The sequence below is a fragment of the Perognathus longimembris genome, chromosome 11, assembly GCF_023159225.1.
Source record: "Perognathus longimembris pacificus isolate PPM17 chromosome 11, ASM2315922v1, whole genome shotgun sequence".
NCBI classification, from domain to species: Eukaryota; Metazoa; Chordata; class Mammalia; order Rodentia; family Heteromyidae; genus Perognathus; species Perognathus longimembris.
The window spans coordinates 11,837,459-11,864,926 of record NC_063171.1 but is presented as its reverse complement, the minus strand read 5'-3'; the positions used below and the strand labels follow the sequence as shown (position 1 = coordinate 11,864,926).

The 27,468-nt window shown below is 36.6% G+C and overlaps 1 protein-coding gene and 1 long non-coding RNA gene across 2 annotated transcripts in view; both read left to right on the top strand.

Moving 5' to 3' along the window:
* Positions 1-21,006, top strand: part of Rgs21 (regulator of G protein signaling 21) — a 33,277-nt gene extending 12,271 nt beyond the window's left edge. Inside the window, exon 4 of the mRNA XM_048357307.1 lies at positions 20,803-21,006. Within this exon, the coding sequence (XP_048213264.1) occupies positions 20,803-21,006 (204 nt within the window). The remainder of the gene's footprint in view (positions 1-20,802) is intronic.
* LOC125359525 lies at positions 6,370-16,473 on the top strand. The gene is made up of 3 exons (XR_007212570.1): positions 6,370-6,531; positions 11,147-11,153; positions 16,463-16,473. It is a non-coding gene; the product is annotated as an uncharacterized LOC125359525 (long non-coding RNA).
* Positions 21,007-27,468: the final 6,462 nt, after the last annotated feature.

Here is a 27,468-nt window from a genome sequence, read left to right as displayed (position 1 = left end):
AATCCACCTCTTTTCTACCTATCTCTATTTATCTTTATCCATAAAACAGATAGCATCACATGTTTTATTGATTTCACCTAGGAAAAATAGGGTTACACTATACTGAATTTAGTGAATGACCACATCTGTAAACTATAATAATGTTGGATGTCATTTTCTGGTCCCCTACACAGAGAACACACACAAGAAGCAAACTTTCAAGTCTCTGTGATTGATGATAAAATTTCAACTATTTTATGCTCTCTATTTTAAACCATCACCTTATATCAGGTTGACACATTAATGTGGCATTTATTTATGGAAAAGGAGTAACTTAATGCTTAAAGATTGCTAAACATGGGCACTAGTCTTGATGCCTTCCTTCTGTAATTTGTGGTGAACTATCTCAGCTCCCTATTCTCCAGTGTCTTCATCTAGAAAGGAAAAAATCTTCTCAGAAGAAATGGAAAACACAAATGTAACAATGGTTAGCATTTGCACCATGTAAAACAGATACTCAGAAATTTCAACCCCATTTTGCTGTAACTGCATACCTATATACCATTGAAGACTATAAGACAAAAAGAAACCTGTTAGATAAGTTCTATGAATACTGTAAAATGAGCAAACTATGTGTCTTAATAAAAGTATAAATATCAAAACATTGACAATATGCTGGGAAAAAAAGACCAAAAAAAAACAGCAAACTATTAAGTGAATTTTTATCAATGAATTCTGGAGAAAATGGTCCATGGAAAAATATTGGGATCAGATGTTTTGTTTAAATGAGTCAAAGAATAGCCTGTATTAGATGAGTAATATGTGTATAAAATTTCAGAACTTCTTATACATAGAAAAACCAAGGCATGGCAAAGCAACCACAGCAAGTGAGCTTGCAGTTTGGACCACTTGTTACATAAATTTGGAAATTAACTAGAAAATAATTTTAAATGGCTAAAGGAAAACTTACATTAGAAAAAATAAATATTTTCATATTTTCCTATGACTGGGATTTAAAATTTTCATAATAGGTTTATTTTTTTCAACATTTTTCTTTTTGTCTTTTATTTTGTGTTTTTTATGTTTTATTATCATGAAGTAACTGTACAAGTGTTTCAGTTCAACATATCAATTTATGTGTGTAATTAAATCAAGGAAGTTATATCCTCTTTAATGTTAAAAAAGTAAAATGGGCAATGAAGAGGGAAAGCATATGACTCATGAGAAAATTTTGTACACACACTGTAATATTATAAAGTAGCTTCAAATCACACCATAGTGTAATGATTTTAAATGCACTAACTTAGGGTAAGGAATTCAGCTCAAGGTTGGCATGCATATCTGGCATGAGCAAGGCCCTGTGTTCAATCTTTAGCATTAAATATGTATATGTTTGTGTACATATATAAATATAAAAAATATATGCTGCAATTTTATAGTAATATGAATCTAGGAGCATGTACTTATGATATTAAATATGAAGATACAACTCATAAAATTACATTTTATTTATAAAAATATAGCATAATGAGTCTATAAGACATTTTAAAATCATTCTATCTAGCTATTATGTTTATTGTAATATGGTATTTATTAGTGATTGATATTTTACTCTCATTATATATATATATAATGCACCTGCTATTCACCTCATAAGGTTAAAAATCCCTCCATAATAAAAGGTTCCCTCAAAACACAAAAATATAAAATGAGGGCTGGGATGTAGCTCAGTGGCAAAGCACTTGCCTAGCAAGTGCAACGTCCTGGGTTCGATCCCCAGTACCAAAAAAGAAAACACAAAAAAATACAGTTAAAAAAAAACCAACCAAAAATATAAAATGAAACCACAAATTTTTATGTCAGGCAGCTCTCAGTAAGGAAATGTAAGCAAACAACATAAGTAGAAACTGATTCCATTCAAATGAATCTTTCAATCTACAGTGGAAATTGTCTTAACAAACTGCATTAAGAACTAATTCTATTGGAAATAAACTTTATAAAAACAGGAAAAATGGCAGAGAAATAAGTGACTATGGAAAAAGATGAATGTATATCATATCTGGAAGGATCTAATGAGTGAGGAGTGCAGATATAATATTGAAATAAAGTATTTTAAATGAGGTTGGATTGAATTTTCTCTCAAGGAAAATATATACTCGAAGTTTTGATAAAGAAAAGCGTATAAACTAATCATCTGTAATTACTCCTTGTATTACTGTAATGAAAATGTGTACTTTCCAGTCTATAGTCTTGTTTCTTCAAACACCACTTCCCCAGCATTCTGTACTAATTGAGAGACTTCACTCCCTGGTAATCACTTGTGCTCCCTCAGCTATGGTCAGATATGATTTTCCTTATTTTCCATTTCCCTAGGTTTTGCTTACTAATTGAAAGTTCATTATCTACTGTTTGCTGGGCATTAAGCTGGTGTACCTAAACATATAGATAGTCATAGAGCCTGAATAGATAGCCTAACTATCTTGGTAGGAAGATTCTAGCTAAAATAAATTACAGTAAGCTTTCCTAAGTGTTGTGATGCAAAAAAAAAAAAAATACAAGATTGTATTATGGCCAGAAATCTGTCAGGGAGATCAATAGATTATACATGTATCTCAAAAGAAGCACTTGATAAGCATGATGCAGAAATTTGAATATAAAAGGAAAATAAGACAAAGAAGAATACAGGAAATGTCTTATCATTGCTTAGATTACTGCAGTAATGAAAGAAGCTTAGTGATGTGTGGCAGAGCACATTTGAAGAAAATATACCAGTGGATCTCATTGATTCCTGAATTCTTATTTATTTCATTTCAAAATTTAAACAAATATTTTCTTAAAGAGGTAGAGAAATAGGAAGAGAGGTAGACAGACAGACAAATTCAAAACAAAAGTAGCTATAACTGATACTTCCACTGCTGTCCAGTAGATTATCTCATTTCATCTGCACATTTATTATCTTAGGAGATATTACAACCATCCACAAGTTTCAGATAAAAAAATGAACCAAACTTTCAAGATGAAATGATGAGGCCTGTAGTCATTAGAATCCATGGGGAAATAAGTCTTAAATTTATGTGTTTAGGTTGCAAATTCCTCTTCCCATACCTACTACGCATTCTTATATTCTTGTGATGCAGTCTGTGATCCTTGATGTGTGTGCTAGAGGCAAAATCATAAAAATTTCTTACGCTTAGAATCTACCTTCTTTTATAAACAATGCACTTTGCATTTTGATACTAATTTGTATAACCTCTTAAACTATGAATTCCAGATTTAAAGACAGCATTAGTAGCAACCAAGGGTCAAGAATCTTTCTTAAAATAATCTGCAGTATCATTTGTTTTTTTCAAAATACAATCTATTCACTTCAATTGAGAACCACAAAACTCCAATTTTTTTTGAACTCCCTTGTATCCTGTGTCTAACCTTGGACTACTTTGTTGTTTTTGGAGAAGTAAACCAGTCAATTTGACTCCCTTTCAGCTGTTCCCGCATAGCTGTGGCAGTCAAACATCTTTTCTTAGCAATCTGTATACACTGAGATTTTCTATGTGTCATCTCTTTTTTTGCCACAGAGTGGGAGAGGCATCTGGTTTCTATTCAGTCCCATCTTTATTTTGACTACTTGTCTAATTAACTAAGGTGCTCTTGAGTTCTATTTCTTTCTGTTCCCTTACATCCTTTACAGATGTTAGTACAACCGCCCAACTGAGTCATCTATTTTTGTCACCAACGCCAATGCTAACAATTGCATTCAGTTCCTTCTAGATTTGTTGCAGATTTCCAGTTTCGACTTTTACAGCCATGCTTAACAATGCATTTCAGTATATACATTTGTCTTTAATGATGCCAAAAAAATTAAATAGTACAAGTCAGGAGCCCGTGGCTCACATCTCAAATAACATTACTCAGAGGGTTGAGGGCTGAAGATCATGGTTTGAATCCAGTGTATGTAGGAAAGTCCAGGAGACTCTTATCTCCAATTATCCAGTAAAAAATATAACAGTGGAGATGGGGCTGAAATGATAGAGTGCCATCTTTAGGGAAAAAGGTAATGGACAGTACCGATTCAAGCCTCAGTACCAAAACAGAAAGAAATGAAAGTGAAGTAATATTAATATGTTAGTAGTGGTCAAATAGAATTAGATCACCAAAACATGCTTATGGATGGCTTTCATTTGAATAATAATATAAGCTCAGTTGTGAATAAAGTCTAAGATGCCTCTTGTTCTCTTTTTCTAAGTTGTTTCACTTATGCATGCACACATTCTTTGCATAATGACCATCTTCTGCTACACTTTCCACTATAAATGAGGAAAGCCTAATTTGAATGTTGGAGTATAATTGAAAATTTTTCCTTCAAATTATTTAGAAATATATGAATCACAGTGTAGAGTCATAAGAGAGTCAACATACATACTTTAAAATGTATTCTTTTTGTAAAAATAAATTGTGGAAAACCATAAGGATTTAAAATTGCTGGCAGACAAAAAATGGAATCTGGTTTATATAGCTATCAGATAACAAAATCAAATGAGGTTTGAAATATTCTTGTCTGTATTATATATATATATGTATGTGTGTATATATACATATATGTATATATATATATATATATATATTCAAAAATTACCAAAACAACATTCAGAAAAAAAAAAAAACATTCAGGAAGCAAACATTTCTAGAGAGTGGTTTGCAGGCTATGTCAAGGCCTTTTCAAAACGGAAAGGATTTAAAAGTCTCTAAACAGTTTTGGTGACATCTTGGCTGTCATTTCAAAGGAGACACAATCCTGGATTGTGTTTTCTGATTGGCAGTGTACTTGTCACTGATATGCAGAATGATTTATGAATTTTGAATAAAAAAATTATATGTTTCCAAAGTCCTTGAAACTAAATGGTATCTATATGAAGAAGGGTAATTGTTTATATCACCAGTAAGACTTCACTTCTTAAATTGGTACAAGCTTCAGCCCATGCTCAGATTCTAACAGATTTGCGATGCTCAGCATAATCCACATGTCTCTGTAGTTCCCAAGTAGTTCCGTTTCTTAGCTCATGTACTTGGAAAGTCTGCCTTTCTAATGTCACCTCCTTATAGAGTTCTGTCTTCAGTATACTAAAAGTTTAATATCTCATCTGGCTTACTATATAAGGTAGAAATTTATCCAGGATCATTTAACTGAGTCAAATGAATGTGAAGTTGAGGACAGAGTTTATGTAAACATCTCCATGTGCAGTGCAGAAGATAGATTTTTCTATTGAAATATAAAACAAATGAAAGAAAGAAGATAAGGTACCCTGGATAGCCTATTCTAATATGTCACCAGAATAGGCCTCTAATTAGCAAGTAACAAAATCAAAATGTGTGTATGTGTGGTGAGGAGGGGGGTGTAAAACTCAGGTCCTGGTCTATTCTTTCCCTAAGCTTAGGGCTTAAAGCTATCAGTCTAACACTTGAGCCATACCTCCACTTTCGGCTTTTTTGATGGTTAATTGAAGAATCTCATAGTGTTTCCTAGTTATAATCCATGAAGTACTATAATGAAAGGAAACAGTCCCCCTTTATTTTCTGTCTAAGCTTACTCACCCAGTGATCTCTTTTTTTTCACCTCTGAAAGATCATTTCAAACTGCACAAAGGAAATGCTGAGTCTGATTTTTCATTCAGAACCTTTTCCACTCAAGCCTTTCCTTTCTCAGGGAATCAGGTATGGTGTTCTAACTTGATCATTGGTAGTTATTTATTTCTTCATCATTTCTTTAAAAGTCTCATATCATTTCCTAGCACTTTCTATAACACATTCAAATACAGTTTAAATTCAGCCCTTCTTAAAGACTTTCTTTCTTATACCTGCTCATAAGTATTGTTACACATTTTAGCCCTCTTACTCTCTAAATATATGTAAATGAGTATTTCTTTCTTAATTTCCTGCCTTTCCTGCATTTATTTTTCCAGTCCTGAGGCTTTTCAATGTCCTGAGACCTGTTGCTCAGGATAGATGCCTAAGAGTGGTATAGCTGGGTAATGGGGTAAATCTATGCTGAGTTTTTTGAGTAACCTCCATAATGTTCTCCAAAGTGGTCTTACTAATTTGCACTCCCACCAAAAGTGGAGAAGGGTTCCTCTTTCCCTGCATCCCCTCCAGAATTTTGTTGTTGGCTGAGTTCAGAGTATAGGCCATACAAACTGGAGTGAAGTGGTATCTCAGGGTTGTTTTTATTTGCATTTCTTTTACTGCCAGCGATGTTGAACATTTCCTCATATGTTTCTTTGCCATTTTTACTCTTCTCCTGTGAAGTCTCTCTTTAGCTACTTTGCCCATTTAATAATTGGTTTACTGGGTTTGGAGGAGGTTAGTTTTTTGAGTTCTCTGTAGATGACAGATATTAGGCCTTTGTTGCTGTGCTGGTGAAGATCCTTTCCCATATGATTGGCTGTCTTTCTAGTTTGGTGGCTATGTCTTTAGCTGTGCAGAAACTTTTTATTTTGTAGTAGTCCATTTGTCGAGACACTCCTCTATCTGTTGTGCTCCTGCGACTATATTCAGGAAGTTCCTACCTGTGCCTATTAGTTCTAGTGTCTCTCCTACTCTGTCTTTCAGTAGTTTCAAGGATTCAGGTCTGATGTTGATGTCCTTAATCCATTTTGAGTTGATCTTGATGCATGGAGATAGGTTAGGTTCTCCTTTGACTTTCCTACATATGGCTGCCAAGTTTTCCCAGCACCAGAAATTGAAGAGGCTGTTTATCCCATTGTATGTCTTTAGCTCCTTTGCTGACTGTAAGAATGCGGCTTTATTTCTGGGTCTTCTATTCTATTCCACTGGTCTTCAGGTCTACTTTTATACCAATACCAGGCTGTTTTTCCTATGATGGCTCTATAATAGAGCTTGAAGTCTGGTATTGTGATTCCTCCTGTGCTGCTTCTTTTGCCTAGAATTGCTTTAGCTATTCTAGGTCTTTTGCTGTTCTATATGAATTTATGGGTTGTTTTCTCTATTCCAGTGAAGAATGTAGCTGGGATCTTGATGGGGAATGCATTGAATTTGTATAACATTTTGGGCATTATGGCCATTTTCACTATATTGATTCTGCCTACCCATGAACATGGGAGGTCTTTCCATCTCCTGGTGTCCTCTTTGATTTCCCTTTTTAGAGTCTTATAGTTCTCATTACATAGGTCATACGCATCTTTAGTTAGGTTAATCCCTAGGTAATTTATTCTTTCTTTAGCTGTTCCACATGGTATTATTTCCATAATTTCCTTTTCTGCTTGTACATTGCTGGTATACAGAAAAGCTGCAAATTTTTGTGGGTAGATTTTGTATACTGCTACTTTGCCAAAATGGTATATTACGTCTTGGAGTTTGGGGACTGAGTTTTTTGGGGTCCTTCAGATATAAGATCATGTCATCTACGAATAGGGATAGTTTGATTTCTTCTTTGCCAATGTGGATCCCTTTGATATCCTCTTCTTGCCTTATTGCTATGGCTAGGGATTCCAGCACTATGTTGAATAGAAGTGGGGAGAGGGGTCATCCTTGTCTTGTTCCTGAGTTTAGAGGAAATGGTTTTAGTTTCTCCCCCATTTAATATGATATTAGCAGTTGGTCTGTTGTACATGGCTTTTATTGTTTTAAAGAATGTTCCCTCTATTCTTGTTCTCTCCAGGGCTTTTAACATGTATGCATGTTGTATTTTGTCAAAGGCTTTTTGGGTATCAGCTGAGATGATGTTGTGGTTCTTGGTCTTAGCTCTGTTGATGTGGTGAATTATGTTTATTGATTTGCGGATGTTGAACCATCCTTGCGTCTGTGGGATGAAGCCTACTTGATTGTGATGTATAATTTTCTTGATCAGTTTCTGGATTCTGTTAGCTAATACTTTCTTAAGGAACTTTGCATCTGTGTTCATTAGTGATATTGGTCTGTAATTCTCTCCTTTTGTTGGGTCTTTGCTTGGTTTGGCGATGAGTATAATATTAGCTTTATAAAATGAGTTTGGGATTTCTCCCTCTGTTTCTATTTTGCAGAATAGTTTAAGGAGTATTGGTATTAGCTCCTCCCTGAATGTTTTATAGAATTCATGGGTGAATCCATCCGGGCCTGAGCTTTTCTTTGTTGGGAAGCTCTTGATTATCTCGTGTATCTCGCTGTAAGTTATTGGTTTATTTAGTTGATTTATTTCTTCTTGATTCAGTTTGGGCAGTGTATACTTCTCTAAGAATTGATCCATTTCTGTAAATTTTTCATTCTTTAGTGAGTAAAGGTTCTGGAAATAGTTTCCTGTGGTTGTTTAAATATCCTGTGTATTTGTTGTAATTTTTCTGATGGAATCCCTAATCTTAGGGAAATCTTAGGGATATGAGTCTCTTCTTTTTTTTTTTTTTGTAAGTCTTGCAAGGGTTCTGTCAATTTTATTTACTTTCTCAAAGAACCAGCTTTAGTTTGATTTATATGTTAAATGATCTTTCTATTCTAAATCAGATTTATCTCTTCTTTAATCTTTGTAATCTCTCTCCTCCTAATCATTTTAGATTCAAATTTTTCTTGTTTCTCCATTCATTTTGGCTGCATCATGAGGTTATTTACATTCTGATTCCATTCTTTAGTATGTGCTCTGAGGGCAATGATCTTGCAACTCAACACTGCCTTTGCTGTATCCCATAGGTTGCTTTGTGATGTATTTCATGGTCCTTGTGGCTTATGAACTTGTCATTTTCATTCTTAATTTGCTCTGTGACCCAGATGTTAGATAACAGTGAGGGGTTTAGCCTCCAAGTATTTGTGTATTTTCTGTGCTATCCTTTGTTATTGAGGGTTACCTTGATTCCACTGTGATCAGATAGAATAAACGGGACAATATCAATACTCCTGTATTTTCTGAGGTTCTTTGTGTGGACTATTGCATTATCTACTTTGGAGTATGTCCCATGGACTGCTGAGAAGAGTGTATTGGGTCTCTATAGGGTGAAACACTCTGTACAGATCTGCAAGATCAATGTAAGATATGGAGTTACTTAGGTCTTCGGCTTCTTTGCTAATCCTCTGTGTGTTGTATCTGTCTCTTGGAGAGAGCGGAGTATTAAAATCTCCCACTATGACTGTATTTGGGTCTATCTTGTTCTGTAGTTCTGAAAGAATTTATTTGACATATTTATGGCCTCTTTTGTTCGGTGAGTATAAACTTATCACAGTGATACCTTGATTCTGGATTTTTCCTTGTATTAAAATGTAGTGATCTTCATTATCTTTTTGAACTGTTTTAATCAGAATTCTAGCTTGTCTGAAATCAGGATGGCTACCCCTGCCATTTTGGTATGTGCGTTTGCTTGGAAGACCATGCTCCATCCTTTCATTTGAAGCCTGTTTTTGTCCCTTGCTGTAAGATGGGTCTCTTGAAGACAACAGATAACAATTTTTTGTTTACGAATCCACTCTGTCAGTCCACTCCTCTTTATCGGAGAATTTATACCATTTATATTCAAAGAGATCATGGATAGGTGTGGTTTTTTTTCCCTTCCATTTTCCTGTTAGGCTGCATTTCCTCTCCCTCCTTTCTTGTCTTTATTGAGCTGCTCTGGCTATTGTAGGTTCTCTCTGTTTCTGTCTGGAGGTCCTGTACATTTTCTGTTGGGTGGGGTTCCCCTCTTAGAATTTGCTGTAAGGCTGTTTTTTTTTTTTGTTGTTGTTGTTGTTCACATATTCCTTTAGTTCCTCTTTACTATGGAAAGATGTGGTTTTTCCGTCGAAAGTAAATCCTAATTTTTCTGGGTATCTAATTATAAGTTGGCAGTTGTTGACCTGGAGGACTTGGATAGTGTTCTTCCAGGCTCTTCGTGCATGTAAGTTTGTGTGGATAGGTTTGCCATAATTCTGTTTTTGTTTTTTTGTTTTTGTTTTTGTTTTTTTTTCCATTGTAATATAGTTCTTTCTTTTTTTTTTACTGCATTCAGAATATGCTCCTTATTGCTGAGATCTGAGGCCTTGATTATAATGTGTCTGGGCATGGTTCTTCTAGGGTCCAGTCTGCCAGGTGTCCTATATGCTTCTGTTATTTGGGTGAGGTTTTCCCTTTTGAGATTGAGGAAAATCTCTGTAGTAATTCTATTGAATATTGTTGTATACATCTGATCTAGTACTCCTCTCTTTCATCTATTCTGACTATATGCAGATTATATCTCTTCTCCCTGTCCACTATCTTCTGGATGAGTCTGCCCTGGATTTTGAAAGTCTTGGAGTAAGGTAATCTTCTGGTCCTTATCAGCTGAATCATCGTCCAAAAGAGAGACTTGAGATTCAAGATGATCAATTCTTTGTGATGTGGCTTCGAGTGTGGTTTGCTTTGAGGCAACTGAGCTGTTTATGGCTCCAGTTCATCTCTCACTGTGGTCATTTCTTCTTTTAATGAGTTGTGTTTTGAATCTATTTTTTCATGCATTTTGTTTCTCAGGATGTTAAGGTCTAGTTTAACAGAGGAGTAGACTGTATCTATTTTTTTTTTTCCATTTCTTTCTTGACTTCCTGATCATCCTTTGAGAATTCCATTATAAATTCCTGGAATTGTTTTCTGAATTTTTTCCTGAGGTGTTCGATCATTTCTGCTATCTTAGCCTCAGTTCTTTTTTAATTCTTCATCTCCTCTTCGGTCATACTGATTTTTGGAGCTGGCGAGTTGGCTTGACCTTTCATGAAATTTGTAATATTTCTTTGTGATGTATGATTTATGCATCTGGAGTAAAGCAGTTATGGATTGCTTCCTACCTTTCCTTTCTGTAGCCTGTAGGTGGCTGCCTTGTCTTGACTTTGTGCTGGTTCCCATTGGCCCACCAGCAAGGACTTGTTTGTTTCCTGGCTTTGGGTTTGAGTTCAGCAGTTGAACCTTACTGCCCTATGGGTAAGTGGACCGTCTTGGTTGTTGCCAAGGCAGTTACTCTCACTGCAGCTAGAGGTGGGCAGGTTCTGTGGCTTTCTCTGCAGGACCTTGCTCTGCCGCTGTACTGTGCTGACCCTTGTAGGCCCCTGTTGGGGGTTAAGAGGTCACTGATTCAGCGTGGTGTGGAGACTTTTCTTTTCTTTGATTCCCCACTAGTTGCTGTGGGTCAAGAGAGCTCACCTCTCAGATTGAGTATTACCACTGAGGGGAGGCTTACCCACCTGTGCGGAGTGTTTCTGTCAGAGCCGGTGTTGCTGTTGAGGGGTGGCCCTCCCACCTGTGCCAAGTGCACTTATCAGAGCTGGTGTTGTGCTGGGGAGTAGAATACCCACCTGTGCCCTCCCACGGGGGAGTGGATGCAGGACCCTTCTGCTGGAGGGCTAGAATGCTGATGTGGGCCTCTAGTGGGTGTTTACGTGTGAGGTCTTGTTCTTCTTTTGGGGGAGGCGGTGCACTACCCTGGATTGTTGGAGGGCGCTTGTGCCCTCTCACGAATCTACTGTGGGTGCGATATGTGTGGTTCTCAGCAGGTTTAAGTGTCTAGGCATGCGTTGGTGCCCAGGTGACCCTGCTGGGCTGGTATTTCACACAAGCAAGCCTGCAACTCTTGTTCAAAAACTCCACCCAAGCCAGGGCACCTCAAGTGGAGGTCAAATGCTCTCCAACCCCCAGGTCCCTGCTGGGTGGGGCTGGTTTTGGCAGATTCAGGCTCCCCAGATGGTGCTTTGGGGGACATTAGCCTATGGTGTCTCCTGGCCACTTTGTTAGGTGCTTCTCTATTTGCTACTAGCTCCTGAGTCCTCCACAGGAGCTGTAGGGTCCTTGAGCCTCCACAAATGGGTCTTTTTTGTTCTCTTGGGTCAGGGAGGGATAAGGAGGGAACTCTAGTTTCTTTGTCCCATTGTGATGAGCTCTAAGTCAGGTTTTGGGTCTCTGCCGGAGCTGATGTCCCATTTGGTGGGGTGGGGGCAATGGGGAACTTACTGGTCCTGGATTGTGTGTGTGTCCTGTGTTGCTATGGGCTTTTCCAGGGTAGGGTGTGGCAATCGTTTGGTGGCAGTGGCGGCGGTGGTGGCGGCCCCAGCTCTCCACATCTGCTGTGCCTGGTTCCCTTGTTGTCTGGTCCCGTGCTGTTTGTCCTATGCCACCATCTGGCTGGGTATGGTCTGCCCAGTCTGGGTCCTGTGGAGCTCCTGCTGTCTGGTCTCTGTACTCACGGCAGGACTTTTCCGCTGTTACTTCTGTGGTCACTGAGGATCTGCAGTCCTGTTCACCAGTGCTGGGGCCACTTTCCCTGCCTGGCCCTGTTCGGGCAGGGGTGGAGAGGGTACCCTGGAAATTTTCTGGCTCCATGTAGATTATAGGTTTTTCTTTCTTTGTTCTTTTTCATTTCCTGTGTTTCTCTGTTTGTTCTGATTGTTGGGTTTGTTGGTCTCTTGATGGGGCATTCCATCTCTTTAATCATTGAATTGCCCTTGTGACAAACCTTACATTGATCATCAAAATTAAATACTTAAAACTAATTGAATATTTTATGTGAAAGTCTAAATACAGAATCAAATATCATAAGATTGTAAAGTTGAAATCACATATAACAATAAACATACATTTTTTATTCTGTGATTAAAGAAAAGAATTCAAATTCAGATAAATCTTTGGGAGGGATGAAATCTATGCAGTATACAGTCATTGGGATCTCAGGCTTAGCTTTAGAGGGTGAAATGTGATGGACAAAATCTTTAGGTAAAAATTCACTTTAAGCAGAAAGTAAACCAGTTTCATGGCTCCTGACATAATAAATAATGTCGAACATTGCTATAGTAATTCTGTTCACAGTGTTTAGAAGAAAAAAAATGGCATGCAAGCATCAGAGAAGGCAGGGAAGAAGTTAACTACAGAATAATTGGAAGGATAAAAGTGAGAATGAAAATGATCACTGTGAAACTGCTAGATCAAAGGCACAGTATCTGGGCTGGGAACGTGGCTTAGCAGTAGAGTGCTTACCTAGCAAGAATGCAGCCCGGGGTTTGATTCCTCAACACCAAATCAACAGAAAAAGCCAAAAGTGGCACTGTGGCTCAAGAGGTAGAGTGCTAGCCTTGAGCAATAGAAGCTCAGGGACAGTGCTCAGGTCCTGAGTCAGAGCCCCAGGACTGGCAAATAAAAAATTAAAACAAACAAAAACAGGCATAGCATCATACCTACACTTACACATATACAATAAGTGAACAGAGAAGAAGCAGGTATTAAAGTTGAGTCTTCTGTTTCTAGCCTGTATAAGTTGTAGGAAAATAATGACATTTACATAAACTTGTGGGTGTGATGTTTGTCAATGACATTAAAGTGAAATTTCAAGATACATCATCATAAAACTGATCATCTCCTGAGAACAATGTGTCTGATTATTACTTAACTAGGGAGAGCTTATGTTTGCTGCTCTTTGGTAAGAAATGCAGGCAACTATGAAAAGTGAAAGGAGCAAGTAAGAAGTCTAAGTACATTATATTTCAATAATATCATTATTATGATGTTGACAAGGAATTATTTTATTCAACTATATAAATTATGTTGAACAAATATAGAATTATTACTTCTCTTGATTTAACAACATATATTTATTTGGGACCTTATACTCTCTACTAGTTAGAGATATTCCAAATGGAAAATTTTCTAAGTAACAATATCTTTTGAGAGTTTCAAAAAATTAAAACCACAAGTAAACTCTGAAGGTTAGATGCTATTTATATTTAGCCTTAATTTGGGAGGAGCCTTATCAAAGTTTCAGATATTAGGAAGCCATTGCACATGGGGGAAGGAGAGAGGGGCTAGGGATAGAGGGAGGGAGATAGGGAGAGATTGTTTGGGACAAAAATGTCCTTCACTGGTGAAATGCAAAGAGTTTGAGAGTAATTGTCCAGATTCATTGAAAAACGGATACACGTGAATGAAAATAAAGCTGTAAATGACAACTACATTGTAACAAACATGAATAATAAAATCAGAGATTATTGAATAATTTTTTCCAGTCCTAGAGCTTGTACTCAGGGCCCATCCACTGCTCCTGGCTTCATTTTGCTGAAGACTAGCACTCTAACTCTTGAGCCATAACATCACTTCCAGTTTTTTTCTGTTTATGTGGTGCTGAAGAATTGAATCCAGGGTTTGATGCATGCTAGGCAAGCAATCTACTGCTAAGCCACATTTTCAGCTTCAGAATTCTAGAGGTTTAAATAGGAAGTGCAGGCTCACTTCACTTAGTATATTTTTTTCCAAGTCCTTCCATTTCGTTTTGAATGGGGCAATGTCATTCTTTCTGATAGAGACATAAAATTCCATTGTGAATATGTACCACATTTTCCTGATCCATTCGTATACCGAGGGGCATCTGGGTTGGTTCCATATTCTAGCTATGACAAATTGTGCTGCGATGAATATTGTTGTGCTGGTGGCTTCAGTGTGTTCTTGTTTGTGGTCTTTTGGGTAGATGCCCAAAAGTGGGGTTGCTGGGTCATAGGGGAGCTCCATGTTTAGCCTTCTGAGGAATCTCTATACTGATTTACAGAGTGGCTGAACCAGTTTACATTCCCATCAACAATGAAGTAAGGTTCCCTTTTGGCCACATCCCTTCCAACATTTATTATTGTTAGTTTTCTTGATAAAAGACATTCTTACTTTGATGAGGTGGAGACTCAGTGTTGTTTTGATTTGCATTTCTTTTATGGCCAGTGATTTAGAGCACTTTCTCATATGTCTCTTGGCCATTCTCATTTCGTCATCAGAGAAGTCTCTTTTTAAGTCTTTAGCCCACTTGTTGAGGGGGCTGCTGGTTCTTTGCAGTTTTGTTTTGGAGGAATTGAGCCAAACCCAAACAAACATGGACTCTGTGGTCTCCCTCAGAGGGAATAATTAGCACAGGTTTAGTCTAGTCACAGCAGAGGATCACAAGAGCCTAATAGCTATGCCCTCATGAATGTATAAGATAATAATAAGTGAAATGAACTCCATGTTATGGAAACAACTGTTATATCACTTTTGTAATTACTTTCAACATGCCATGTGAAACTGTGGCTCTATTGTTGATGATCATCTTGTATCCCCTTCCTGTGGTTGTACCTGCAATATCACTGTATCTTATCTGAGTACATTGGAAATTGTGTATACTGTTATTAGAACTAGGAAAGTGAAAGTGAATATTAAAATTGAGAGACAAAGGATAAAAAGACAAATGACTCCAAAAGCAATACTTGCAAAACCATTTGGTGTAAACCAACTGAACAACTCATGGAGAAGGGGAAAAGGGAGGGGGGAATGAGGGAGGAGGTAACAAACAGTACAACAAATGACCCCAAGGCCTCACGTATGAAACTGTAACCTCTCTGTACATCACTTTGACAATAAATAAGGAAAAAAAAATAGGAAATGCAGGAGTTATTGAAAATGTTTTGTTCTGATAATAATGGTGGTGATTGGTAATAATAGTAGTAATAATAGTAATAGTAGCAGTAGTAGTACTGAAATAAGGCCTCACTGACCTTACTGTCAATATAACTCTATCCAAGGGCTGGGAATATGGCCTAGTGGTAAAGTGCTCACCTCATAAAAATGAAGCCCTGGGTTCGATTCCTCAGCACCACATATATAGAAAAGGCCAGAAGTGGTGCTGTGGCTCAAGGGGTAGAGTGCTAGTCTGGAGCAAAAAGAAGCCAGGGATAGTGCTCCAGCCTTGAGTTCAAGCCCCTGGACTGGCAAAAAAACAAACAAAGAACAAAAAATGAAAAAAATAAAAAACTCTACCCAAATGAGAGCTTAATTAGGTTGAAATACTATACTTATCCTTAGGCAGGTATAAAGCAAATCATAATATGCACATAAACACATTTATTTTTACATCTATAACACACAATAAGCTTATGGATATAGCGGATACAGCAGATTTTTAAACTTCACTTAATATCTTGATAGTGGCTCCTAGTCACAGACTCCCAATATGAAGTGGGCATTATATTAGGCTACTACATAATTTGCCATACTATGGATGTACTCAGATCCATTCCATGTCTATCTTATTATACCAGTGGAAAGAAAATGCAGTACTCTAGCACAGAAAACAAAACTTGGCCTGTTTTTTCTTCCAACCTTACAGGAGGATTACCTTTCTTCTATGTTATGCTGAACACTGTCCTTGGCTTCTTTTTTGCTCAAAGCTAGCACTTGAGCCACAGCACCATTTCTGGCCATTTTCTATATATGTGGTGTTGGGGAATCGAACCCAGGGCTTCATGTGTACAAGGCAAGCATTCTTCCACTAGGCCATATTCCCACCCTCTATTCATTTTTTTATTGGACACCTTAGCAGATTCCACAATTTGGCTCCTAGGAATATAACTCTTTCTTGCATTAAGTTTTTACATTTGTCAGATGATCATTGATTATGCCTGTAATTCTGCACATGTGGCTGAGATTTGTCAATCGAGATTTAAAGCCAGACCGGTTAGAAAAGACTGCAAAACTCCTCTATCTCGAGTTAACCAGCACAAAGCCAGTAAGATTCTTATCTCCAATTAACCAGCACAAAGTCAGAAGTGGAGGTATGGCACAAGTGGTAGAGTGCTAAATTTGAGCATAAAAGCTTGAGGATGGTGACTAGACTCTGAGTCAAACCCCAGGACTAGCATATACAGATACACACACACACACACACACACACACACACACACACACACACAAACACACACAGATGATTCAATATTTGATTTTTGTTCTGTTGATTTATTTTCCTAAATTACTGCATGACAGATTTCTCATTGCCCAACTTTAAGAAAACAATTTATTTCACTATTGGTTTTCCCCACAAACCAGAACTAGCATATTAAGAACATACAATAGGCCTGGGAATATGGCCTAGTGGCAAGAGTGCTTGCCTCGTATACATGAAGCCCTGGGTTCAATTCCTCAGTGCCACATATATAGAAAATGCCCAGAAGTAGTGCTTTGGCTCAAGTGGCAGAGTGCCAATCTTGAGCAAAAAGAAGCCAGGGACAATGCTCAGGCCCTGAGTCCAAGCCTCAGGACTGGCAAAAAGAAAAAAAAAAAAAGATTACAAAGATAGTGTAGGTACAAGCACAGGAAGGTGATACAAGAACATCATCAATAATAGAAGCTACAGATACACATAGGACATTGAAAGTAGTTACAACTGTTTCAATAACATGGAGTTCATTCACTTAGAATCATCTTATGTGTTCATAAGGGTATAGTTATTGGGCCTTGTGATGCTCTGCTATGACTTGCCTAAACCTGTACTAATTATTCCCAATAAGGGAGACCATAGAGTCCATGTTTCTTTGGGTCTGGCTCACTTCACTTAGTACAATTTTTTCCAAATCCTTCCATTTCCTTACAAATGGGACAATGTCATTCTTTCTGATAGAGGCATAAAATTCCATTGTGTATATGTACCACATTTTCCTGATCCATTCGTCTACTGAGGGGCATCTGGGCTGGTTCCAGATTCTCGCTATGACAAATTGTACTGCAATGAACGTTGTTGTGCTGGTGGCATTACTGTGATTTTGTTTGTGGTCTTTTGGATAGATACCCAAAAGTGGGGCTGCTGGGTCATAGGGGAGTTCTATATTTAGCCTTCTGAGGAATCTCCATACTGCTTGCCAGAGTGGCTGAACCAGTTTACATTCCCACCAACAATGAAGTAGGGTTCCCTTTTGGCCACATCCCCTCCAAAAATTGTTATTGTTAGTTTTCTTGATATATGACATTCTTACTGGGGTGAGATGGAATCTCAATGTTGTTTTGATTTGCATTTCTTTTATGGCCAGTGATGTAGAGCATTTTTTCATATGCCTATTGGCCATTCTCATTTCCTCATCAGAGAAGTCTCTTTGTAAGTCTTTAGCCCACTTGATGAGGGGGCTATTGGTTGTTTGTGGTTTTGTTTTGGAAAAAGGCAGTTTTTTTAGTTCTGCATATATTTTAGAGATGAGGCCTTTGTCTGTTGAATGTCTGGTAAAGATCTTCTCCCAGTCTGTGGGCTTTCTGTTTATCTTGAGAGCTATGTCCTTTGCTCTGCAGAAGCTCTGCAGTTTGATGCAGTCCCATTTGTCCAACCTTTCTTTGATTTGTAGCCTTTCAGGGTCTTTGTTAAGGAAGTTCCGTCCTGTGCCAAGGAGCCCAAGTGTTTCAAACAACTACAAAAGCAATACTTGCAAAACTGTTTGGTGTAAGTGAACTAAACACCTCTGTGGGGGGGGGGGAAGGGAAAGGGGGAGGAGGGAGGTGGGTATGAGTGACAAGGTAACAAACTGTACAAGAAATGTATCCAGTGCCTAACGTATGAAACTGTAACCTTTCTGAACATCAGTTTGATAATAAAAATTTGAAAAAAAAAAAGAAATGCAAATCAAAACAACATTGAGATTCCATCTCACCCCAGTAAGAATATCATATATCAAGAAAACTAATAATAACAATTGTTGGAGGGGATGTGGCCAAAAGTAAACCCTACTTCATTGTTGGTGGGAATGTAAACTGGTTCAGCCACTCTGGCAAGCAGTATGGAGATTCCTCAGAAGGCTAAATATAGAACTCCCCTATGACCCAGCAGCCCCACTTTTGGGTATCTATCCAAAAGACCACAAACAAAATCACAGTAATGCCACCAGCACAACAATGTTCATCGCAGCACAATTTGTCATAGCGAGAATCTGGAACCAACCCAGATGCCCCTCAGTAGACAAATGGATCAGGAAAATGTGGTACATATACACAATGGAATTTTATGCCTCTGTCAGAAAGAATGACATTGTCCCATTTGTAAGGAAATGGAAGGACTTGGAAAAAATTGTACTAAGTGAAGTGAGCCAGACCCAAAGAAACATGGACTCTATGGTCTCCCTTATTGGGAATAATTAGTACAGGTTTAGGAAAGTCATAGCAGAGCATCACAAGGCCCAATAGCTATACCCTTATGAACTCATAAGATGATGCTAAATGAAATGAACTCCATGTTATAGAGACAATTGTTATATCACAGTTGTAACTACTTTCAACGTCCCATGTGTATCTGTAGCTTCTATTATTGATGATGTTTTTGTATCACCTTCCTTTGGTTGTATCTACACTATCTCTGTAATCTTATCTGAGTATATTGGAAATTGTGTATACTGGTATTGGAAGTAGGAAATTGAAAGGGAATACCAAATTTGACAGACACAGGGTAAAACAAAAGACAAACAACTACAAAAGCAATACTTGCAAAACTGTTTGGTGTAAGTGAACTGAACACCTCCGGGGGGGGGGGGGGAGGGAAATGGCGAGGACGGAGGGGGGTATTAGGGACAAGGTAACAAACAGTACAAGAAATGTATTCAATGCCTAACGTATGAAACTGTAACCTCTCTGTACATCAGTTTGATAATAAAAATTTGAAAAAAAAAAGAACATTCAATAGATACTAATAGCTGTAGATAAGTTAAAAATGAATAAAACATGCACGCAGTTTTTGTAACTTCTGGTAAATATCAGTAGATTAATGACGAAGCAAAAACTCAGAAATATGAAAACAGATCACCAAACATTACCAAGGTCAGAATTAATTAATGAAATTTTTAATGATCTTAAATGTCCTTTGCATGTCCTTGCAGGGGCAAGTTTTTTTTTTTTTTCCTAGTTTGGAAGGCAACCTATAGAAGTTTCTGTTCTTTATCTGGAACTTTGATGAGTGATCAAACAATAAGATCAAATGTGTAAAATTACAGATCTTTGTGGGAACAATACTTATCTGAAATCCCTAAAGTAAGAATTTATCTATTCAAGAATAGTGGATTTTGATGATTCTTCATAATACACTTCCTTTTTTCTTTATTTCTTCCTTATCTTGGATAAGACATTTTCTGCTTCTTATTATTCGGGAGTAAGTACAGGGTTGGAGGAGTACTTCATAAGAGGGTTTACAAGACCATCGCTGATGGCTCATGCCTGTATCCCAGGTACTCAGAAAGTAGAGACCTGAGGACTATAGTTCTAAGCCAGCCCCAGCAGGAAAGTCCATAAAACTCTTATCTCCAACAAACTACTCAAAAAAGCTGGAATTGGCTGTGACTCAAGTGGTAGACACTAACCTTGTGCAAAAGAAGCTCAGCGACAACACCCAGGCCCTAAATTCAAGCCTAGGACTGGCAAAAAGAAAAAGGGGAGGCGAGGGTCTTAGAAGCCTTTTATCTATATTTTCAGAGGAATAGTAAGTTCCATTACTTCATCTGTCTTTCATATGCTAGGGGTGTTAAGAGGGCAGGTATAGATAGAGATATAGATTCAGAAATATAGATTCTGATCTATAGCTTCTGGGGTAGGGGATAAGAATCAGTGAAGAGAGATGTAATTTGATTCATATTTTCATGCAAAAAGAAATAAAATTAGAAAAGCAATAATACAGGAACAGCAAACCAATCTGAGCAGAATGGGAAATGTAGAAAACACTAGTAGGTTATCCTTTCATTTTGCCTATGACAATGTATTCATTGTCAATGTATTCAATGTAAGTATTCAGGCCAAAGTTTAGAGAAAGAGGGTGAAAAGACATTTAGAGAGATAAAGTATACTGTTTGCTTCTTCACTTTATCTTTTAAAAGAATTGTAAATAAGGCTTTACTCTGCTGTTGTCAATGCTACATTTCACAAAGTAGGAAAATAATTAAGCTTAGTGTGTTCTGCATTCTAAAACTTGAATGCATGACCTTTCTGCTGTTTTGCATTAGATTAGCTCAGTGTCTGGGAAATATTCAAATAATATATATATGCCTACTCATCCAAATGAACAGTGCATTCTTTGATTAAAAGAATCTAATGACATGCAACCTTGCTTTCCACAGATTAACATTGACTTCAGTACCAGAGACCTCATCTCAAAGAATATTGCTGAACCAACCCTCAAATGTTTTGATGAGGCTCAGAAGTTAATCTATAGTCTCATGGCCAAAGATTCTTTCCCTCGATTTCTGAAGTCAGAGATTTACAAGAAACTGGTGACAAGCCAACAGGTTGGAAGTCAAAAAAGGTGGCTCCCTTTCTTGTGAGAAAGGTAAAAGAGAAACTAAGCACTACACATGAAGGATAAAATGCTTTAAATGCACCAAAACAATACATACATTTTTTTTAGAGTTTAGATGTCACTTTTTATTCTAACTGAATTTTTGTATATAATCAAATCTGAATTTGTAAGTCACTTGTTTGGAACTTATTCATCTTATCACTTAAGAGTCCACTGTGAGAGTAGAATATTTATGACGATAAATACACTGTTGACCAGAGTGGATATTCTTATGAATTTATAAAACCAAGAACCCATATATCTTTATTGCAGAGTAGGAGACTCTTTAAGATCTACACCTGATTTCAAATATCATTTGCATTATTCAAAGACTTGCTTCTGTCACAATAGAAATTCTGAAACAAAATACAACCTCCTGTCTTGCGTACTCAGCTCTTTTTCTTTAATTATTTCTTCTTAAACAGTGCTTTTAATGTGTGATGATTGTCCAATATATACTATGGCTCTAAAGTTAACTAAAATGATATTTTTAAGAATATATGCATGTTTTCATGTTGTATGACAATACCAGAAAAATTTAAAATATACCACTGTTTCAATTTAATGACACCACATGAACTTATGTGTGGAGAGACTTGCCATTGAGGCATGTTTATTTTCTTATATACCACTGTTTCAATTTAATGACACCACATCAAATTATGTGTGGAAAGAGACTTGCCATTGAGGCATGTTTATTTTCTTATATTAATACAAATATACAATAATGAAATCAGATAAAGAACATCAATAAATTCTTAAATGATAAAAAACATGGCACTAAATGTTTCATTACAAAAAGAAAATCCAACACTATTCAATTTTGATTTAAATTATATATATATGTATATAGAATCAGAAGGCATTCTTAAAACTAAACCATTTTAAAATATATATATAATATCCATATTCTAAAAATGTTTTATTATATGTGTATCCTGGAATTAGTATGAATACATTCTATTGATATGAGAAGATATATTCACCCTGTCTGTGGTTGTATTTTATGCTTCTTCACATGGATTTTTCAAAATAATCATTACTCTTTCTATTTTGAGATTCAATTTATAAAAATCTGAGGGAAAATTGCACATCTTATTTGGTCTCCAAAATAATTTATTTGATAGACAAAATTGTTCTCTTCAGGGCTGGGGATATGGCCTAGTGGCAAGAGTGCTTGGCTCGTGTACATGAAGCCCTGGGTTCGATTCCCCAGCACCACATATACAGAAAACGGCCAGAAGTGGCGCTGTGGCTCAAGTGGCAGAGTGCTAGCCTTGAGCAAAAAGAAGCCAGGGACGATGCTCAGGCCCTGAGTCCAAGGCCCAGGACTGGCAAGAAAAAAAAAAAAAAATTGTTCTCTTCATCATGAAAAATAAACCTTTACACACATGCAAACAGAATGCTTCCTGTAGATTTGTTGATCTTTTAAAGTACAGAACACTAGAAAATGGTGATGAAGAACTTGATATAAATTTAAAATAGCAAATTTTTAGTATTCACTCTGGAAGTCTCAAGTTTTATCTCTATTTCAATGGAAATTCTTTTAATAGTACTCTAACAAGTCAGCTTTTGAGGTTAGGGAGAATCCTAGAAATTAAGAATCACATTCCTCTTTTTAAAAATTAAAAAAAAATGAAGTTATTCCTTAGGTCATACATATGTGTTTGTATACATCACCTCACTAGCAACTTTTCCCCATTTTTCTGAAAGACAGTGTAGTCCCATTCCTAATTGAGAATTGTGCTGAAGCCTAAGAATCTAAATTGCTACCCCAACATGTTGCCTTTGTATATTATGAATTTTCTTTCAGTAGACAGTTTGCCAATTCTTTTGTGTTATCATAGAGAACTCTGCATGTTTAAGGACAGCCTCCTAAGCTTTCCCTAATGCCTAATGATGCCTGATGAGGAGGAACCCATAAATCTTGTGTACACCATGTAGAGCAGTAAGTGCTTGAGAGTGCTACCACAGCAGCTGACAGAATATTTGGTTGAAAATGGGATGTTAAGTTGACCTCAAAGAAGCCCAGTCAATGATCTTAATTATGAATACCTTCTTCCAATTCCTCGACTCAGTCCAGATTATGAGCCATGATTCAAAATTAACAGTTCAATACTTCAGAAAAATAAAACTATTGCAGGTTTGTGGAATGAGGATTTGGGTTTGGTAGTGAGGATTTTCAGTAAAATAGTCAGTGTGATTATGCTGGTGTCTCCCTTTACGCTACATGTTATTTTATGTCTCCAGTTATAATGAGAAATATTGTGGACAGAATTTTAAATAAAAAAGATTGACTTGCAATAAAATAAGTCCTTTATAATGCATTATAATACACAGTAATTCTGCTGTGTCATTTTCTAAAAATCTTTCCATTGGCTTTAAAAAATGAAGTACTTACATTAAAAATTAAATGATCAGTAAAATAGAAGAGGTTTATTTCTGGCTCCAAAAGCAATACTTGCAAAACCATTTGGAGTAAACCAACTGAAGAACTCATGGTGGGAAAAGGAGAGGGGGGAGGCGGGACTGAGGGAGGATGTAACAAATAGTACAAGAAGTGTACCCATGGCTTTATGTATGAAACTGTAACCCCTTTGCACATCACTTTGACAATAAATAATTGTTATTTTTAAAAATAGGTGTATTTCCCTAAGTTTTCTATTTTCCTGATAATTCTTATGATGTAGGTTTTAAGATCGTTTATCTTTGTCACAATGAGAAATAAAAAAAGATATATTTCCTAAAAGAATTTTAATTCATGTAAAAATCATCATAGTGCTAGAAACTCATGATTTCATCAAAAATTTCCTTTACATTTATTTATGTCACATATTAACTTATCAATAATGTTTCTTTTAAATGTACACAAATATAGTTTGGAGTAGTTATTAGAAAAACAATCTATTTTAGCCTCATGACATAATTAACAGACTTTTTCTAGTACTGTTTGTACAACTCCAGGAAATTCAGGGCATTACAAATGTGAACAATCATGAACTGTATCTTCCCTAGCTTGTATATTTTTAAGATATCTATGTGCAGAGTTCATTCTGCTCACTTCCATGGCTTCAATGACTTTCAGAATTTGTGTGGTGTGGGAAACTTGTCAACCTATCATATTCTTGATAAGAATGGGTGTTGATTTAATAAAAACAAAGAAAAAGGCTTTCTGTTTCCTATCTACTATTTTTTTAAGTGTGGTGCCATCTTGAGCTTTTAAACCAAGGTAGTGTTCTAGGCAATAATTTTGACATATAATCTAGGTTTCTTTCTTAGAACTTCAAGACCATTTCAAGGCCATTTTACTGGACATGATGGTGGGAATTTTTCTTCATTTCACCTCTATGCATGGAAGCTGATTTGCTGGTGTTTGTAATCATACAAACAATGGACTAATATTAGCGATCAATTCCAGTGTTTATTGGAAAACGAAACAAATTTTCATGCTATGGGTAATAATTAGTTAATGTCTAGGATAGTCCTAGCAGATGATGGAAATAAGTGGTTTATCATTGTTGTTGTTATTTTTAATGCACTTTTTTAAATCATGCCTTTTTCTTTTGTCTTTCTTCCCTATGGTCTATCCCCTGTTATCACTGTATTGGATTTTGGCACCCTGGGTATTGTATATATGTTTATCTCAACCAGTGAAGGAAAGGAGAACTTCAAAATGGCGAGATAAAGGGTAAAAGGTGAACAAATGTAACATCAGTATTTACAAGACAATATGTTGTAAACAATTTGTACAACTTAGGAAGAAGGGAGATTGAGGATGAGGGAAAGTGGGAGAAAAATGAGAGAGGAGGTAAAAAGTTTGACAAAAAAAATGTACTCTCTACCTTAAATATGTAACTGTAATCCCTCTGTTCATAAAAATAAAAGTAAAATAAAGAGAAATAAGAAATGGAAGATAAAAGAAAAGGAAAGGAGAAAAGGTCAGCTTATCTACTTTTTGATGGAAACAGAATTCCATTGTGAATGTATACCACATTTCCAGTAGGGTTATAAATCAGTTCTGGTTATACATACCTGTAATCCAAGAACCGAGTGTAAAACAGGAGCATCTTGGTCTCAAGGCCAACCTGGAAGATATAGTAAGATCGTGTTTCAAAAAGAATAAAAAGTTAAAACATGGATACTGAATAAAGGGGAAATACTCAATAAAAACTAAAATGGTTATTGTGTAGTTGCTAAATACTTATGCTTTATCTGCATTAAAATCATACGAATATTTCTAAATAAAAATTTTCTGCTTAAATCCATACATTTTATTCATATTTCTCATTTTCTGATTGTCTTATAGAGAAAGTTTCTTTCTCTTCCTTCCTTCCTAACATCCTTCCCACCCTCTCTCCTTCCCTCTCTCCTTCCCTCCCTCCTTCCCTCCTTCCCTCCCTCCTTCCCTCCCTTTCTCCCACTCCCCTCCTTCCTTCTTTCCTTTATAGTAGTGGGATCTGAGCTTGGGGGCTTTCGCTTCTAGGCTGGCATTCTACTACTCAAGCCACAATTACAGCCTGGACTTTTGTTGAAAGTGTGGCTCAAGCAAATATCACTTTGGGAGATGGAATTTTGTAAACTTTTGTTTCAGACTAATCACAAAACATGACCTTCCAGACCTCATTCTCCTGAATAGCTAGGGTAATAAGTATTGGCTAGCAACACTTAACTTATTTTTGAGTGCATAAGTGAGACATTTTGATGTGTTTCATTCTTCATGGATATGATGTGGATTCTTTGTTGAAATGCTTATGTTTTTCTTTTGTGTACTAGGAAAAGTGTGATGTGAAAAATTATGTTGCAAATGATGATGATTTTGAGATAAAATTTAACAAGTAATTCCCTCTAAACAATTTAATGGGAAAGCTTGACACTAATAGCTTACATCTTCTATCATAGCTGCTAAGGCGGATGAGATGGAAAGGATTGTAGATTTAAGGACAGACAGGCAGAACAGATCACAAAATCCCTTCTCAACCCAAAGCTGAGTGCCTTGCTTGGAATCACCAGCTACTTGAAGGATGAGATTTGGAGGATTACTGTGGCAGGCAAGTCCCAGCAGAAAAGTATACAAAATCCTACCTCCATAACAGAAAGCTGTACATGGAAGTATGTCTCTACGATCCACTCAACTAAGGGGAGTCTTAGTCTAGGAAAGAAAGGTGAGAGATGAGGAGAAAGCGACTATATTCTAAAGTAACCCGCAAAATAAATAGATCTGGATGTATTGACCAACAATAAACCACCAGTCTAACAGGCATCATCACCAAGTTCAAACCCTATTACTACCAACAGAAAAGCCTAGTAAGACTAAAAATATTAAATATTTCATATTTCAGATATATTGAATAGTCTTATGCTTATTTCTTAAGATGTGATTTGTACTCTTATTATACTCTTATTATAATGGGGATGTAAAATAGCCCATGAAGGCTCTTGTGTTGGAGGCTTCTTCCCTATGCTGGTGTGCTGAACTTTAGAAGGTAGACTCAAACTGCAGGAAGCAGCTCACAGAGCAGGTTGTTCTTTGGGGCCGTATTTCATGCTGATCCCTTCCTATGTTCCTTTTCTTCAATTCCTGGTTGATTATGGTGTGGAAAGCTCTCATCTCCTCCACAAATTCCTACCAGCATGCCCAAAGGCATAGGGCAAGTGTCCATATGCTGAAACTATAAGTTGCTTGTCATATATAATGTAGGGTGACACAAAAGCAGTCTTCTTATAGTTTTCAGGTTAGGCTTTCCAAATAAACTTGTGTGAGGTATCTTTGAATTAATGTTTCTAGTCCACTTCCAAATTCAATGTTTAGGAGGAGGGCAAAAGGGGGCATAAATGTAGAGAGACATAGTGTGAACAAGTGCAGCAGTGCTATGCACTAGATACTAGGCTGAAATGAACTATACAATTGTGGGTGTGATGGGATAGACAAATGGGGAGAGAGTGAGGGAAAGGGTGGTATTTTCCAAGAAGAAATTCACTCTTTACCTGACTTATATAACCCTTTGTAAATCTCTTGTAACAATTAGAAATAAAAATTTAAAAATATTACTTTTATCTCATAATCATAAATGTAAAACCACAGGTTAGTTTTCTGCTAATATCAAAAAGATAGAAAAAATGCCTATATTTGAGAAGAAAAATGTGGTCTTAAAAATAATTATTCAAAAGAGTAATTTCTGAATGTGAATCTTTAACAGGATTCTACACTAATTGTGAAAAATAAAAAACACATTAAAAGAGATTTACAGTATTGAATTCATGAATGATCATATAAATTTTTGTTGTAAATGTAAAAGTTCAACAATTCTTTTTTTTTTTTTTTTTTTTTTTTTTTTGGCCATTCCTGGGGCTTGGACTCAAGGCCTGAGCACTGTCCCTGGCTTCCTTTTGCTCAAGGCTAGCACTCTGCCACTTGAGCCACAGCGCCATTTCTGGCCATTTTCTATAT